The 17871-nt window shown below is 35.8% G+C and overlaps 1 protein-coding gene across 2 annotated transcripts; it reads right to left on the reverse strand.

Annotated features, from left to right (window-relative positions):
- Positions 1-46: 46 nt before the first annotated feature.
- Positions 47-16058, reverse strand: SERCA (ATPase sarcoplasmic/endoplasmic reticulum Ca2+ transporting SERCA). Of its 2 annotated transcripts, XM_089868482.1 has the most exons (16): positions 15823-16058; positions 14748-14981; positions 13622-13639; positions 12864-12946; positions 11824-12067; positions 11328-11734; positions 10999-11223; positions 10819-10907; positions 10615-10717; positions 10062-10538; positions 9617-9952; positions 8787-9210; positions 8278-8497; positions 5869-5986; positions 4938-5055; positions 47-1010 (listed from the first exon to the last, which is right to left on the reverse strand). In XM_089868482.1, exons 2-16 carry the CDS (start codon positions 14863-14865, stop codon positions 970-972), a joined length of 3021 nt encoding a protein of 1006 aa, XP_089724608.1. In that variant the 5' UTR covers positions 14866-14981; positions 15823-16058; the 3' UTR covers positions 47-969. The 2 variants fall into 2 exon arrangements, with proteins under 2 accessions (XP_089724608.1, XP_089724607.1); XM_089868481.1 differs by lacking the exon at positions 47-1010 and having other exon boundaries at positions 1805-5055.
- Positions 16059-17871: the final 1813 nt, after the last annotated feature.

The raw sequence follows: 17871 nt of genomic DNA on the forward strand, positions 1-17871 counted from the left end.
CACTAACTAAATTATACCTATATTGATTTGAAAACGAAGAAATTATAATTGGTTTTTTATATATATAATATAATATACACAAACAATGAAAGTAGGTGTAGGACAGACGAACCACAGAATTTAGGTGAGACCAGAATAACACTCGTTATAATTTCTTTATGTGTTGTTTCTTTGTTTTTTCGTAATTTTTTAAATAACAAGGAAAAATATATCTATTTATAACTGAATCTAAATATATAGGTCCTAAGCCGGATAATATCAAAGTTCCCGCGTTTTTTGTATAATAATAATAATAATAATATATATAAATATCACATTCCGTCAACGGTTTCAAATGGCTACATTTTTTTGCAACTATTTGAATATTGTAAAAAAACGTGGCCACAATGAAATAAACCCGTTTTATCATTCCCTTATAAATTAATTGATATTATCCGGCTAAGGTACTAATTAAGATTAAACCTAATTAAAAATAAACCCAAATTAAATATTTCCCAAAAAAAATTAAATTAAAAATAATTCTCAAATTAATTTTTTTAGAGTGGTTTCGTTTTTATTTAAAATGTGGCACCAAAAAAAAATATTTTTTTTTTCCAAAGATAAAATAATAAGATAATTTCAGGATTTAAGGGTGTAGAGTATTTTGTTTGTTTTTCTCTTAAACATAGAAAAAAAAGTAGTGTTTATTTTTTTTTTTTTTTAGAATGGGAAATAAGTGAAGGGGGGGTGAAAGCGAAGACGAGTGTGGGGGGGGGAGAAAAAGGTGCCACAAGCAAGTGATAATAATGTTGGTAAAGAAATTAGTTTGTTTTTGTTTTTTTCGTCACTGAAGATTTCAAAAAAAAAAACTAAAAAAAGTTTGTTGCGTTGACGAGTTTCCGATATTTTGGGTTTTTTTTTTTAACTAGAAACAAGTGAGCATTTTTTTTTAAATGTTGTTTTTTTCAAGTTTTTTTGTTTTTCATTAAATTATTTAGTTTTCTTCGATGATTGCGGCATTGGAGGTGCAACTGAAAATAAAATAGAAAGAAAAAAGCGAAAAATAGAGCGGGTCAGAAAAGATTTGAAAATTATAAATAAAATAAACAAATTATAATAAATAAATAAATAAAGTGTTAGTAATAAAAATTAAAAAAGCTAGCGTGCTGCTGCGAAATACGTGTGTTAGTGGAAAATAATAATAATTAAGTAATTAAAAATCACGAATTTAACATTTAAAGTAATTGAAATACATTAAATATGATAAATATTAATTTAGGTAAATTCGTGATTTTTTTATTTTTGAACAGGCTAAAAAAGATTTAAAGAAATATGAACTATCGCTAATAAAAAGGGACATTAAAATTAAATAAATTAATAAAAAAGTTCAAGCTAATTAACTTAAATGATATTGGTAGAAAGTTTTCTATTCTAATAAAAGGTTTTTTTTGTTTTTTTTTTTAAGTTTTTTTTAAATATAAATATTTAGAGAAGGATGGAAGAGAAACAATAAACAAATATATATAAATATAAACATGCAAACAAATATTTAAACAATGGCCCAATGGTAAACAAACATTGGTATAAATTTCAGCAAATTATATAGTATATTAAAAAAGAAACGGTAGCAGAAATTGTAGAAATGATAGAAACAAAATTATAATTATTTACTTTGCGAAATTAAAATTCACCCACTTTTTATTTGTTTGTATAAATTACGGTGGTTTGTTTGTTTGTTTGTTTTAATATGTATAATCCTTTCTGTTAATTAGATTAGGGGATAAATATTTGGTTAGTCAAAAGTTGTTTCCCGCTCAAAAATCAATTTTTTTTAGAACAATTGGTTTTGTTTTATTACATTATGTATAAAATTTACAATTGATGTTAGTCGGGACTGGATTTTTTTTTTTTTTTGGTTTTTATGTAAAACTCAAATCAGGGCATGCTGGGTAATTTTGGTTTGGTTTGGTATTTTTTTAATTAATTTCGTATTTTTTTGAACCTTTATAAACGGGCCCCCTTTTCTTCTTATTCAAAATTATTTCTACAATTTCCTTAAATTTGAAAACGACGTAATTTCTTAATTAACCCCAACTAATTAATTAATTAGACGACGGGGAAAAAATAGGCGAGAAACATAAATATATAGAATATATAATATATATAGAAAAATAGACCAAAAAAAAATTATTTAAAGAAAAATATTTATGGAATTATTGAAAAAATTTAGTTGAATTATTATTTTTTTTTTTTTTTTTTGAGACCCAAAAAATTTAAAATACTTAATCTTAAATAGTTAATTTTTAAATTGATTTCTTAGAGTTATTAATTAGTTACAAACATAAATTAAAAATTTTATGAATGTAACTAATTAGTAATCTCTAAAAAAACAATATTAATTGGTAATTGGGAATTAAATAAATATTAAATAATGGGAGATAATTAATTTTTTTTTAATTATTTTTAAGGTTACGAAGGGGGGGTGAATTTGGGGGGGGAGGGGGCGTGCCATAAAATACTCCATGACAAGGAAGAAAAAAAAAGAAAGAACACTTAAATTTGAAGAAAAACTTGAAATGCAGGCCATATAAACCACCACACAACTTGCATATATTAAAAATTAAGACAATTATTTATTTATTTTTTTTGAAAAATTTTGTCGTTTTGTTTTGTGTTTTGGGGTTTTTTTTGTTTGTTTGTTTTGTTATTCATTGTGAATTAGATTAAAAAAAACAATACGTTGTGGGGGGGGAGGAAGTAAATATGAATAGAGAATTCTTAGCCCTAATCTATTGTACCCATAAACGGTGGTACAAAAAGCCGTTGGAAATTCCATTTTCCCACAATGGATATTAAATTTAATTTAAATATAGTTTTAAGGTGTTTTCTTTCAATTAATTAATTATTTATGGACCGGTCCATTACCTAATTAGCAGTCAGTGAAAAAATTATTATATTTTATTATTAGTCCAGGCACTAACGTCACTGCTGTCTGACACTACGAAACTTATTTTGCCTTAATGGACGGTCCCCTACTATATATAACATACACTTCGATTTTGTAAAATTTCGAACAAATTTGAGAAAAAAAATCCCAATTTGAATACCGTATTCATTCAAGCACCTTGAAAAAATTCATTTCATCGAACTTAAGGACTTTTCAGATCAAAATTTGAATAAAATAACATCAAAATTTGATCAAAAGTCGTGACGAATTTCTAAACTCTTCAAACTTTTTATTTGAAAAGTGTAGAAAACGTTTTTCGTTTAAATTTAATTCAAATATTAGGGATTTTTCCCCTTGATTAATAATTATAATTAGCAATATAAACCCCTAGTACTAAGGGATAACCTTTAACCTTAAGGTCATGCGTAGAAAATATAGAAAAAAGGAATAGAAAACACCTTAAAATATTACATTCTCCTTATCACTCGGGGGGGGGGGGAAAGAGGTTTAAATATAAACTATTAGAATTAATCTATTCCGGATAAAGGTTGGTAAACCCATTTTTTCTTAAGTAATTATTCACAATATTATATAAGTTTTAATTAAATACGTTTTTTTTTTCATTTCGCGTCCCTCCTGCGTTAACCCTCGGGCCTAAAATATTTAACCAAGGTCCCAACCCTGAATAAAATATACATATTTATATACAACACCTAAATAGATCAGTTTTTATTTCCTAATTAACTAAATTTAAATCCGTTTTAATTCATGTTTTCGCAAGTTTTCTTCTCCCAGCTAAGCTTACTATACGTTTACACCCAGCTAAGCCTAATTTCAACCTAAAAAATGGTATCCTTTCCACGAGTTTAGCCGTAGCCAAGGCTAAACGAAATCCACCTCTAAAAAAACCAGTCGTCAATAAATGCATCTAAATGCATCGCGCCAAAAAGGCTTAGCAATAATAAATATCTATAATTCATGATTTCCTAATTTAAAACCTAAAAATGGTATCCTTTTCGGAGATTTTAGATCTGCCAAGGCTTAACAAAACCCCATCCATCTCTAATTTAAACCTAAAAATGGTATCCTTTTCGGAGATTTTAGATCTGCCAAGGCTTAACAAAACCCCAATCATCTATCAAAACCGCATGGCGCGAAAAACTAGCAAAGGCTTAGCAATAAGAACTATCTAATATTGCACGCAAACGGATGTTGGGAATTATAATAAACTTTTACCTGATGCATCATGGGTAAATTAATTAGTCAGTAAAAGGGATTGGGGGGAAGGAAACAACGGATTTTCGCGGTCACAGAAACTCGTAGTAAAACTTTGCTGTTTTGGTCATCAGTAAGAGATTCTCCTAAAGCGCGCCGCCATTTTGATTTTTTTTTTAATTACGAGAACACACCACTAATGAACTAATCGTTAGGGTTAACGATTTTAAAAACGCAAAAACATAATTATTCAGGGATTTGGGGGGAAAGGAAGGCAGACTATACGTAACTCTCTTTTTAAAGGTATTCCTTTATGAACTGGCCCTATCACAGTTTATAACAAATTAAACGAGAGAGAGGATTTTCGTTAGAAAGTTTGTTTGTTTGTTTGTTTGTTTTTTAGGTAATAATTTGTTTTTTTTTTATATGAGAACAACACGCTTGGAAATTTTGGGAAAAACACGTTAATTATTTTACGTTTTTTTTTTGGTTTTTTTTAAAGACAGACAAAGAGTTGGGATTGGTTTATTATTATTCGTTTGTTTGTTTGCTTAATGGGAAAATTCAAATGATTTAAAAATGCATTCATTCCCGGGGGAGGGGTTGTTTTTTTTCACGATTTTTTTTTTAATTAAAAAAAATGTTTGGAGTAAAGGGGGGAGGGGGAGGGAACGGGGGGGATGGATGTAATAATTTTTAAGTTTGTATTTATCCTAAATAGGGGAATAATATACTAAGGCTATATACGCGGCCCAAACCGCCAACATCCAATGAAAATCAGTTAAAGGGTGTCTACCGTCAACGAATTTCCTGGCGGTGAACTTCATGGTCTCGTCCAATAAGATGACGGGAATTGAAATTTTCAGCACCGCTATCCATTCATCTTGAACCAATGGGCACACGGAGAAGACCGTCTGCGATCACAAATACAAAACATAACATAACCCATCAGTAAATGCGAACAAAACCTCGGACACGATGTTGGTCATCAGTAAATGCGAACAAAACCTCGACAAAACCTCGGACACGATGTTGGTCATCAGTAAATGCGAACAAAACCTCGACAAAACCTCGGACGCGATGTTGGTCAACAGTAAATGCGAACAAAACCTCGACAAAACCTCGGACGCGATGTTGGTCAACAGTAAATGCGAACAAAACCTCGACAAAACCTCCGACGCGATCTTGACCAACAGTAAATGCGAACAAAACCTCGACAAAACCTCGGACGCGATCTTGACCAACTACGAACTCGACTAACTAACTCTACATTAACATAACTTCCGCGGAAATACTTTAGGGATATAATAGCCCTAATTGTCCTGTACAGAATGATACTAATTACTTGGCTCTAAGTCAAACGGGCCTCGAGTAATTAAGGTGTGGATAGAAAACCAACTAGATTATTCTGACCTCAAGTGCGATCTAAACCCAACTTCAAACGTAGTAGGCCAAAGTTAGCTAAAGTTCAGTTTCAATAAAACGCTTAAGGTTTTTGACAGCACTAACTATCCCCTATTTAACAATACCATAAACATGGCGCTAAATAAATCGGAACGCTGGTCAATAAATCAAATACGCGGTAGCGGGAGGGTTAAGTCTATCTATAACTATGTCCATCCCTTAACTCTAAAACCCCCGCCAAGTCTGATAAAAATCCCCAAAACTCCGAACCCCTTCCAACAAAATAAATAAAAGAAAGAAAAAAAGATTTTTGGTGTACTTACCGACATGATATCAACGTAAAGAAGGATGAAGTGCAAGCTCATGGACAAAGCGATAGCGGATAAAAGCCAAATGTTGGTCCATGGGGGCATGACTATTAGAGACTGATTTTCTGACAAGCTGTCACCAGAAAAAGAGAAAATTCGAGGAAATTCAGTTTAAAAATAGATAAAATCTCCGCGAAGTTTCACGCTATTATAGGCTTAACAAAACAGCGCGATAAAAAGACCATAGGTGGTCCGACTCCGACCCGAGGGGTAAGTCACCCAATATATTTGTAAGGTAAGTCTAAGAGAAGTAAGTAATAAATAGAGTAGGGATGCAACGATGCATCGGTCAAGAATCGGCTTCGGCCAGAATCGGCCACTTGGCCGAATAATCGAATCGGCCGATTTTTCTAAGGTAATCGGCCGATTTTTTTCGGCCGACTCTTTTTGGTTAGATCTAATCTTTTGAGCTAGTATAAAGGAACTAACAAGTTTGCCATTTAACGAATAACGTAATTTAGCCAAATTCTCCGTCAGCCCACCTTTCAAAAACGTTACCAGTACCAGTCACTCTCTAAGAGCGTGGCGCACTCTCTAGTCTAGTGTGGGCCTCTAACCGTATTTTCGGGTTTACCGTTTTTGAATTTCCTTCTCAACGGATCACGTGAAGTCTTACTCCTCGGCTGTGCGCCGAGGTAGGTGCGCGGGAGAGCCATGGTGCCCGGCCGTTATAGTTTGCCTTCTATCTTTGACTCTCCTTTCGATTTGTGCTCACTGCTACTTCCCACCAAAGAGAATATACCAAGAGGAGTGGTAACTTTGTAAATAGGGACCGGGACTGATTTTGAGAAACAAGTTCCGGTTGTTCACGTGACCGTGTCGTCTACTTAAAAATTACCTTTTGTACGTCAACGGTCAAACCAGAAGTCAACCCTTTGCTACCATCAAAAATAAGCAGCTGACATAATTTAACCAATAAAAGGCTTAGCCACTAAACAAAAACCGGATCTAGTTACTCCAAAACCGTGGCCGGGCTTTTCAAAAGCCCTGTGGAAGGCTAGACTTTTTGCTCCTTTTGGTATATTCTCTTTGTTCCCACCCGTTTCACAAACAATGTCGCTCTATCACAGTCTGGATTTTATTATTGTCAGCTATCCCTCTAATGTGTTTGGTGTAGGGTTCGAAAATTACGGTAATTTTGGAAAATGGTAAATTACGCCGTAATTTACCGCGTAAATTACCGTTCATGGTAATTTACGAAAATTCAAAAATTAAATTATATTGATCGTTTTTAAGCTAAATAATGAAAAATATCACTTGAACACGGCTATTCTTTTTATAGCATAGTATCTTACATTATTTAAACACCGAGTTTTGATGTTTGCAGCTCAAAATACTTTTGAACAGCAACATCCACTTTCTTCTTCTTACCTATTTTGCGAATTATTGCTATTTCACGTTTTTAGAACAAAATTCTAGAGATGGGCCGATACCAGTTTAAACCGATACCGATATATCGGTTTAGTCAAATTTCGGTGCCGATATTGGTATCGGTATGGGCCCATCTCTATAAATTTCTAACTACAGCTTTCCAGCTGAAGCAAACGAATTCGACAACAAGAATAGACGAGAAAATCAGATTTCATTTCCTTAATCAAATTTTTATCACGCTTGCCGTTCGACCTTTTATGACTTACTCATGTCTCATGGGAAGAAATAAGTGTGCATGCACGGGTAGAGCAAAATATGGAGCTTTTAGACCATTTTCCAAGTGAAGGAAATGAAAATTCGGTGGTAAATTACCATTTTCAGTGGTAAATTACCATCGTGGTAATTTACCAGCGTAAATTACCACGGTAATTACCAGGGTAATTACCGTTTTCGTAATTTACCCGAGAAAATCGTAAATTACAGTTACCCTGGTAAATTACCGTGTAAATTACCATGGTAATTTACCGATTTAGAACCCTAGTTTGGTGTCATTGTCTCTAGCGTGTATTCCTGCAGTCCCTTGTTTACTTAAAGTAATAATACTTGAAGTCTTGAATGCTACTTCTTGTTTTTAAAAGGATGAGAAAGGAAAGGGGTTTTTTTAGGAAATGAAACTTAAAACTCACTTTTAAAATTATTTTTTCCTATCCGGAATGCAAAGAAAGAACTAATCAAAAACAAGTTGTAGCAGAAAGAATGGACAAAATGTGTGTTGAACTAAATGAACTGGTATCTCGGAAACCAAACCAGATAAATTATTGTCCTTAGACATTTTTGACAAGTTGTACTCCTATACTAATGCCTAAAACGTATAACCTTGAGGCTTCGGCCGATTAATCGGCCGAAGCCGATTTTTTAGAGACCGATGCATCGAATCGGCCGATTCCGAAAAATTACGAATCGTTGCATCCCTAAAATAGAGAGTACACGTACCTGTTCAAGGCATTGAGCATTTCAATGGTTACCAATACGGAAAGAGCCATGGTCATGGGATGAGGATCGTGGAAAATGGAGCAATCAACTCCCTTGAACATTTCGTTATCGGGACTGCATTGCAAGTGATGAGTCAAATGGTAATAGCTAAGATGAGGCCCAGTTGGAGAAACCATAAACCACCAAGTGGCAGCGCCAACAGTCGCGGCACCGACGTAAACTGTTCAATGTCCGTCGCGAAACGGGCAAAAATAGGAAAGAGGATACGAGAGAAAGAGAGAGAGAAGGGGGGGATTGTGGAAGAAACGTTTCATTGGCTTTCTTAATTACCATTAAGTTAAAATTAATTACTATTAAGATCAAATTGGGGACTAAGAAAAACTTGAAGTTATCGTGATACGCGTTATATAATGGAAACTGGTGAACTTATTGGGGGCTTGTATTTGACTTATGGTAGGCTTATCGAGAGAGATTGGTAGAATGAATAATAGTAAGAAGAATGGACTTACCACCGACGCCCATGTAACGGAAAAACAACCATCCGGAGATCAAACCTTCGTCAGCCTTCCTGGGTGGCCTCTCCATGATGTCCAAATCGGGAGGATTGAATCCGAGGGCGGTGGCGGGGAGACCGTCAGTTACCAAGTTGACCCACAAGAGTTGGACGGGGATCAAGGCTTCAGGGAGACCCAAAGCGGCCGTCAAGAAGATACTGACGACTTCACCGATGTTGGAAGAGATCAAATAACGGATGAATTGTTTCATGTTGTTGTAGATAGCGCGACCTTCCTCGACGGCGGCGACGATACTGGAGAAGTTATCATCGGCCAAGACCATCTCGGCGGCAGATTTAGCAACAGCTGTTCCAGAACCCATAGCAATACCAATCTCAGCCTTTTTCAAAGCGGGGGCGTCATTGACACCGTCGCCAGTCTATTGTTAAAACCGGAAAGAAACAAACCAAAGAATATTCCTCAATAACTCACGCTAAAACAATACGTTCCGAATTAAATTAAAACTAAACGAAAATAAAATTAATTTTAAATCCTCAGTAAACATTAGCGTAACTAACAGAATGACTAAGACTACACTATATAACCACACCACGAAAGCATCGCGCAATATCTCTATAAGACCCGCGTCACATCTGAAGCTTTTGGTTCCGACTACTCAAATTTAATTACGATTAAACGAAGCGAAATTAACTTAATTAAAACTTCGATAATCATTACCGCGACTAACAGAATGATTGACATTACACTACAAAACCAAGAAAGAGTCGCGTAACATATCCCACCGCTATGTCCACCAACATGTATGAATATACGAATGAACTTACCATGGCAGAGATCTCACCGTCGGCTTGCAAAAACTCGACGATCTTACTCTTGTGGGAAGGCTCTACTCGAGAGAAGAGTCGGGCACGTCGGACGGCCAATTTCTGTTCGCCCAAAGACAAGTCGTCAAACTCTCGTCCGGAATAGGACATGCTGGTGCAATCCTCATCGTCAGTAAAGACACCAATGTTCCTGCAAATGGCTTCGGCAGTCGCCTTGTTGTCACCAGTGATGACAATTACACGAATGCCAGCGTCTCTGCATCGAACGATAGCGTCCTTAACCTCAGTCCTGGGAGGATCCAACATACCACAGACACCGACGAAGGTCATGTTAACCTATGGACAAAGACGAGACAAGAAGAAAAAAACCACGGAGAAATTGAATTTACGATGTCTTGTCTATAAAGAAGTGACAATTGACAGAAGGACCGTTTTCGGCGCTTACCTCATAGTTGATAAACTTGGTGGAATCAGCCAACTCCATGTCCTCAATTTTGGGTGGGTTATCGATGGTAGCCAAACCCAAGCAACGAAGAGTGTCCCTTCCGGTACCGTATTGAGCGGTGACGGTCAAAATCTTTTGTCTGATAGCGGGAGTCAAGGGAACTTTCTTGTCGCCCATTCTGACGTGAGTGCAACGTTCCAAAACACCTTCTGGAGCACCCTTGCAGAACATCTTGGGTCCGTTGCCCAATTTGGTCGGTTTAGTCGGAATGCAGTAAGTGCTCATGGATTTCCTGTCGCGAGAGAACTCGAGAGTGAATTCCTTCTTCCACATGGAGTTGACACCCTTGTTGACGACCAAGGCGGCATCACGACGGTTCAAGCCGGACTTCTCGAATCCCCATGGGTTCATCTTCTCGGCCAAAACGATCAAAGCGGTTTCGGTGGCTTCACCTACCTTCTCAAAAGCTTGTTTGTACTGGAGGCGAAAAGAAAACATTACATTATCAAACTAAAGTTCCAAGAGAGAAACAGAGCGTCAAATGGACACGGACCTCGTTGAAATCAATACTGGAATCGTTGCACATGACGCAAACGGTGGCCATTTCGTATAAAGTTTCGTAGTCGCCAGTCTTGGCCCTAGCACCCTTCAAGAAACTATCGGAGACAAAGAGAAAATCGCCAAAAACCAGATTTTAAGCAAAAGCCAATAATGGACAGGGAATCAAATGAAATGAAACGAAAGCTTAAGTACTTACACTTCTCCAATGGGCTCGTAAGTAGAACCAGTGCATTCAAATTCGCTCAAGGCAACATCGCTTCCCTCAGCCTTCTCCAAGATGAAGAACTGAAGAAGAAATGAAAGAACATGATGACATACAATTGATTGACTGACTACAAAGAAACTTCATGGACAAGTGGAAAATTAAGGTACTTACCCTGCTGACGGACATCTGGTTGGTGGTAAGAGTTCCAGTTTTGTCGGAGCAGATGACGGAAGTGCAACCGAGGGTCTCAACAGATGGGAGAGACCTGACAATGGCGTTCTTCTTGGCCATCCTCCTGGTACCCAAAGCCAAGCAAGTGGTAATTACAGCGGGCAAACCCTCAGGGATAGCGGCGACGGCCAAGGCAACGGCGATTTTGAAATAGTAGATAGCACCCTATTCAAGTACATAGACAAAGAGAAATTACTTACAAACATTCGCGACCACCTCAACTTGGAGCGTGTGATGTATTTGTTTAAAGATGGGAAAAATGTATTTACCCTGATCCAGGAACCACCGTGAGCGGGATCGTTAAAGTGACCAATGTTGATAGCCCAAACAGCGACGCAAATGACGGAAATAACCTTGGAAAGTTGTTCGCCAAACTCGTCCAACTTCTGTTGCAATGGGGTCTTGACTTCCTCAGTCTCGGACATTTCAGTACGGATTTTACCAATGGCGGTGTCCAAACCAGTTCCAATGACGACGCCACGGGCCTTACCGGCGGCGATGTTGGTTCCGGAGAACAAGATGTTCTTCTTGTCTTGGTTGACGGCCCTGGGGTCAGGGATGGCATCGGTATGCTTGATGACGGAGACGGACTCTCCAGTCAAAATGGACTGATCAACACGGATGGTCGTAGACAAGATCTTAATTAACCTAATATCAGCTGGAACTTTATCACCGACTGTTTAATGAGAACAAATAGCGCCGAAACATGAATAATCCTCGAATTACACCGGCAAAGATTGGTACTATTTATTCTTTAATATTTACCGGACACTTCAATAATGTCACCAGGAACGATTTCCTTGGCTCTTAATTTTTGTACGCCGTGTTTGTCCGACCTGACAACTTTGCCCATTTCTGGCTCGTATTCCTTGAGCGCTTCAATGGCGCTCTCGGCATTCCTTTCTTGCCAGACGCCGACAATGGCGTTCGCGATTAAAATAAGCAAAATGACAAGAGGTTCAACGAAAGCGGTAAGCTGGTCATCGTGCTCTTCAAACAGGGCCAAAACCTACATAAAACGCCATGACACACGCAAAAAGAACTAAGATTTACGCCAACTCGTCAAATACGTAGACGAGATAAATACTCGAGAATAAAGCCTATTGATAAGAAAATACCGTCGTTTTCAAATCTCTAAGTCTATTATTAATATAATTCATTATCTGGAATATATTTAACGCGTCAGTAAATCTATAGTCCATTGTTTTATTAGCCATTCAAAATACGCGTCAATTTTTCTCATAAAGCAATACCTGTCGATAAAAACGTCAATTCAAAGCCTTACACTAGGTGTAAGTCACTTCGGGGGAAATTTGCTTCGAAAAACTTCAATTGTGACATAAAAATCCGCGACTTCTATATGGGCAGTGACTCATTTTCGAAAATTTCTCACGCGCTTTAAGGAATTCACGCGCTTTTTCGACATATTTCACGAATTCACGCGCTTTTTCGACCTATTTCACGAATTCACGCGCTTTTTCGACCTATTTCACGAATTCACGCGCTTTTTCGACCTCTTTCAGGAATTCACGGGAATTTTTCAACCTTTTTCAAGAATTCACGTGCATTTTCCCATCTTTCCCACGAATTCGCGGGGCCTTTCTATAGTGTCTATCCCCTCGACCTAAAGAGTCTTTGTTAAATAAACGAAGCGTATTTATCGCCTAACATTTGATAAAATTTATAATATAGGAACGTCTCGTCTCCATAAAAGAAACTCGGGGAAAAAGAGAGCTATTCAAAACTGCTTCTCACGCGTTAATTTAAGAATAAAGAAAGAAGGTTGTGCTTGTTTTTCTACTTACGAAAGAAATAATAGCGGCTAATAGAAGAATTTTAACTAATAAATCGTCAAATTGTTCGAGTATAAGTTGCCATAGAGCTTTGCCTGAAAAAATAACATAATAATAAATTAAAAGCTAGTTTAACGAATAATAAGTTTAGCTACAAATTGAGACCAATTTGGTCAGTCAAAGTGATATTGGCCTACATACTATATAATCTGATATCCAAATTTTGTAGCCGATTTTTAGCCATCCATTTTGGTCTCAATCTGACCCCCAAATTTTTGTTCTACTCTAAAACGTTTTCACTCAAAATCCTCGAAACCCCCCCCCCCCCGCCCCTTTAAATAATTTGCTAATTAGTCTCTGGCCTACATACTATATAATCTGATATCCAAATTTTGTAGCCGATTTTTAGCTATCCATTTTGGTCTCAATCTGACCCCCAAATTTTATTCCTACTCTAAAACGGTTTCACTCAAAATCCTCGAAACCCCCCCCCCGCCCCTTTAAATAATTTGCTAATTAGTCTCTGGCCTACATACTATATAATCTGATATCCAAATTTTGTAGCCGATTTTTAGCTATCCATTTTGGTCTCAATCTGACCCCCAAATTTTATTCCTACTCTAAAACGGTTTCACTCAAAATCCTCGAAACCCCCCCCCCTTAAATAATTTGCTAATTAGTCTCAAATTAAAACTATTAACCAGCGCGCTACACTACACTTTAAAATTGTCCCAATTAAGATAAATTATTAAACAACATGTGATAATTACCTTCTTCAGCTGGTAGCTCTGTTTTTTTGATAGATGATAGAAAAGAGAAAAGAAAAAAAAAGACAAGAAAAAATTCAGTATAAAGATATAAATAAACTGAAATCTACAAATTAGGGCCGCAATGATAATCTCGAAACTACGTAATAAAATAAAAAAAAAAGAAAATCTCGTATCTATTCTAAACAATGGCGAATACTTAATGCAAGCTTTAGGGCCAAAAAAAATCAAATAAGAACTACGAAATGATAATAAACTAGTGATTACGGATAAAGTAGAACTAGGTTTCTCGAGTGCTTGCTATGCTACAATTCACGTGAATTAAAAGTGAAATCGACGATATATTTAAATGAAATTTACGCGTAAAAAAACGACACGGGTGGTTTTCTATTAAAGAATTATTCGCGCAGAATAGTAAAGCAACAATTTATACGAACACGTGTTATGAAACTAGTCATTGAACCCGACGAAAAAAAAATGCAATTTTGTTATTATCTACAATACCTTTATATAATCAGGGTTCATACAACTTTTGGAAAACAAATTTCCCTGAGTTTTCCAGGTTTTTCCCCATATACTTCCCTGAGTTTTCCAGGTTTTTCTCCTTTATGGAGTATCCTATGATGCAAATGTTAACGAAGGAGGGGGGGCAAATAGGACTACTACATAATCAAAGGACATCCCCGTATCTCTAGTAGAACCAGAGTTATGAGCCTCCAAATGTGGTGTAATGTTAATCCTATGGAGGGTATTATTACGAACATTTTGCTTAATTACTCGGCCCCTGTTTGACAAAAATTTCCCCGATTTCCCTGAATTTTACTAAAAAGTCCAAATTTTCCTGAGGTTTCCCTGAGGTTTTTGTCAACTATTTATTTCCCTGATTTTTCGAGGTTTTCCCTGTTTTACAGGTTTGTATGAACCCTGATAATGTTAAAATTGAATTTTCGCGAATTTTCACGATATTCATGGAATGCTCAAATATTTTAACGAATTTCGTTCGTGAACTAATGTATAATATTTTATATTTATTTAAGGCACTATAAATTCTCAACGCGAAATTACCAATTTAAAGAGTGAACTTTTATGAAGAAACACATGCAAAATATAAAATTTATTTTCAACTTACCATTTGGGCCATATTTTTCTTGATTTCTTTTGACTTGGTCTTCGGTCAATCCCCTCTCAGAGTCTGTTCCGAAGTGATCTAATACTTCTTGAGCGGATTTCGTCCACGATTGATCCATTTTGGTTTTTGTATTGCGTAAAGTCCACTCAGTGGACAATTAACGTTCTTTGTATATCAAATTAAAGTTTTTCGAATTCCAAATTTGTTTGCGTTACTTGTGGATTAATTTATTTTCTGTTAACGAGAACAAACAGAAAACGGGGGTTAAATTTGATTAAAACCTTCATTGAAAGTAAACAAGAATATTGTAGGTCATAACATCAGATACATCTGGGTTAATTTTACGTTAGTGTTTTTAACGCGAACAATAAGGTTACGTTATATCTATCGATAGGAGATACAGAAATTAGTTAAAATACGAGCGTAAAAAGTTGCGGTGATATTCTTAATCTTTAAGGACAATGTTCATTTACATATTTCTCTACTGGTGCGTCTTTCTTTCCTATTTTTTTGAAGAGTTAGGCTTAACGCGCTCAAAATGATAATGTGAATTTATTCCATGCATAATGTATTTAGGGTGATTTGTAAAATTTAAAAAAGAAAAAAAAACGCACGTTATCAAGGCTTACAATATGAAATACGTGTTGTATTTTTGTCTACTTGTTACCACTTTTCACGGTTTAGTAACGCGATTCGCCTTTAAAATTATCTAATAATAATATTCTTCTGAGATAAAATTAATTTACATTACCCCATAATTTACTCTAAAATTAAATTTAACACTTAAAATATTAAATCTGAACATTTTCCGGTTTTTCCCAAAAACTCGAGATTACTGGTCATAATCGCGTTTGTTACTCAAACCAAAGTTTAATTACATAATTAGAGTAAAAAAATTATCGATCCTTTACGATTATATTTATTAAAATGTAATAGATTTCTGGATTACGGGTCTGTAACCTCGAAAGAGGTAACCCGATCCGCTCTTGTTTTCAATACGCGGCTTCGAACCCTTAAGCCTTGTCTAAGCTAAAACCATGACGAGGCTTAGTAGTGCACCATAAATACGACGTACCTGAGGCTTGAAAAATGTTTATCCTATAAATTGGTAGGCGAATTTCGCGTTTAATTTATATATATAGTTTATTTTGAATCATTCCGACGTCGCGCTAAACACCGAACATTAAATAATACGTTTATTTTAAATTAATTAGACCGATAATTGACCGGCAACTTTCTTTTTTACCTACAAATCTTTCACAATTCGCACCACTTCCATGTATCACAGAGGCCGGAAAAGCTCTGTACGCGAAACCACGGAGGCTACCATGTGGAGCCATTTCATTGGTTCGCGCCCCATCTAAGGGGCCGAACATAAATATACATTTTCTATCCCCCGTCTAATAAAGTTTTAGTGTTTTTCCTTCAAATTTAATCTCTTTTCCGACAACATTTCCGATTGATACTCTCTCTACACATTCTTATCGTTAAGATTTCAGCCTAGTTTATAATTAAAAATCGTCAGTAATGACTAATTATTCTTTCTAAACTTTCACCTCGTTTGGTTTAAAATTTGTAAACGCGATTTAGGATATATCAAATAAATTAACTTTAATTTTAAAACATGTCTTATTATTATAATTTCGTAGTTTTAAGGGAAATATCTAAAGTAATATATTCTGAATGTCTATGAAAAAGAAAACGGGCGCAAAAATTTGTAGTAGGTTTTGTGATTTAGAGAGGCATTGTACAGTACAACACCGACGTGAACGCTATGATTTATTATATTTTATTAAGTCGACAAGTATGACAGCTGCCCGGGGAAAGAAGAATAAAAAGAAAAAACTAATATGGCCTCGCGAATCACTTTTAAAATTTCAAACGACCGGGGACAACACTTTACACTCATGACGCACGCACCCTAAGCTAGCCGTGGAAAGTTCTCAAGAACCTCCAGTACTAAAATAAATCGGGAGATAAAAATAATTTGTAAAATACGCAGTCAAAGTTCAATTACCTTAACAATAGATAAATAGATGTTTTATAAATCAATACTAAATAATTATAAAAAATACCACGTGAGCTATAAAATATATCCAATAACACTTTTATGAATCGTCCCTTAATTACTCAATAAGATGAAAGATTACGCGCCAAATTTCTATTTCCCGCCCATTTTTGTTTTTGGTCTAAAATCTCAATCTTTTTATACTATATTAGTACTAACAGATTACGGATGGTGTAATTTAACTATTCCGAAGCAATATTTCCCTCTTTAAAATTGGTTTGTCCAACTTATCCCGAGATGAAATACCTTTCGTAATATCCTTGTCTTTAAAACCCGAGGGACGGAGATGCGAAAATGTCTTTTGAGAGAGAGAAAGTTTAAAGGAAGAGAGAGAGGGAGAGAGGAGAGAGAGAGAGAGAGAGAGAGAGAGAGAGAGAGAGAGAGAGAGAGAGAGAGAGAGAGATGAGGATGAGATTCCTTCATCCTATACAAGCCCTAGTTGAAATCGTTCCAGAAAACCACCGTCTTGCCGATCTATCTTTGGGTTTCCGTCTTCGGGAAGGTTGGTGGTGGCGGTGATGTAAAATATAGGTTTAATCCAAGGACAAAATGGTCGCGCCCAACAGGGGAGCTTCTCCTACTCGCAGCCTCAGCTATACCCTACATCCGGCTGTTTATTAATGAGATTATGGCCCGAACCAAGCCATTGTTGAAAGCCTAACAAAACCTAAGTACACTTAAGCCTATTAATCCCTGCAACTATTTATTTAAAGTGAAGGAAAGTATTTACTCAGCACCTGAAACCATTAAAGTTGCGACTATAGAAAATTTAGTTTATTTTTTGTATACTATAAAGGGAACATTACCCTAACAAGAGGTGGGGTTTTTTTCAAAAGGTGATCTTCAATTCAATATAGGTCAAAATCAGGCGGAAATTTTAATATCAAATAAATATATCATCGTTTTGACAACTTTTCCCGTCTATGTTTATAAATGTATAGAAATAAATCAAGCTAGAACTTCTTCAATCTAAGCCGTAACACCTTGACATGTTCAACTAAATTTATGATATGTTGATATAACAACTTCGGCGTTATAAATATTTAATATACTTCT

This window comes from Phalangium opilio, unplaced genomic scaffold (genome assembly GCF_054372755.1).
Source record: "Phalangium opilio isolate 3A_F unplaced genomic scaffold, DU_Popi_V2 ptg000024l_1, whole genome shotgun sequence".
Lineage (NCBI taxonomy): Eukaryota > Metazoa > Arthropoda > Arachnida > Opiliones > Phalangiidae > Phalangium > Phalangium opilio.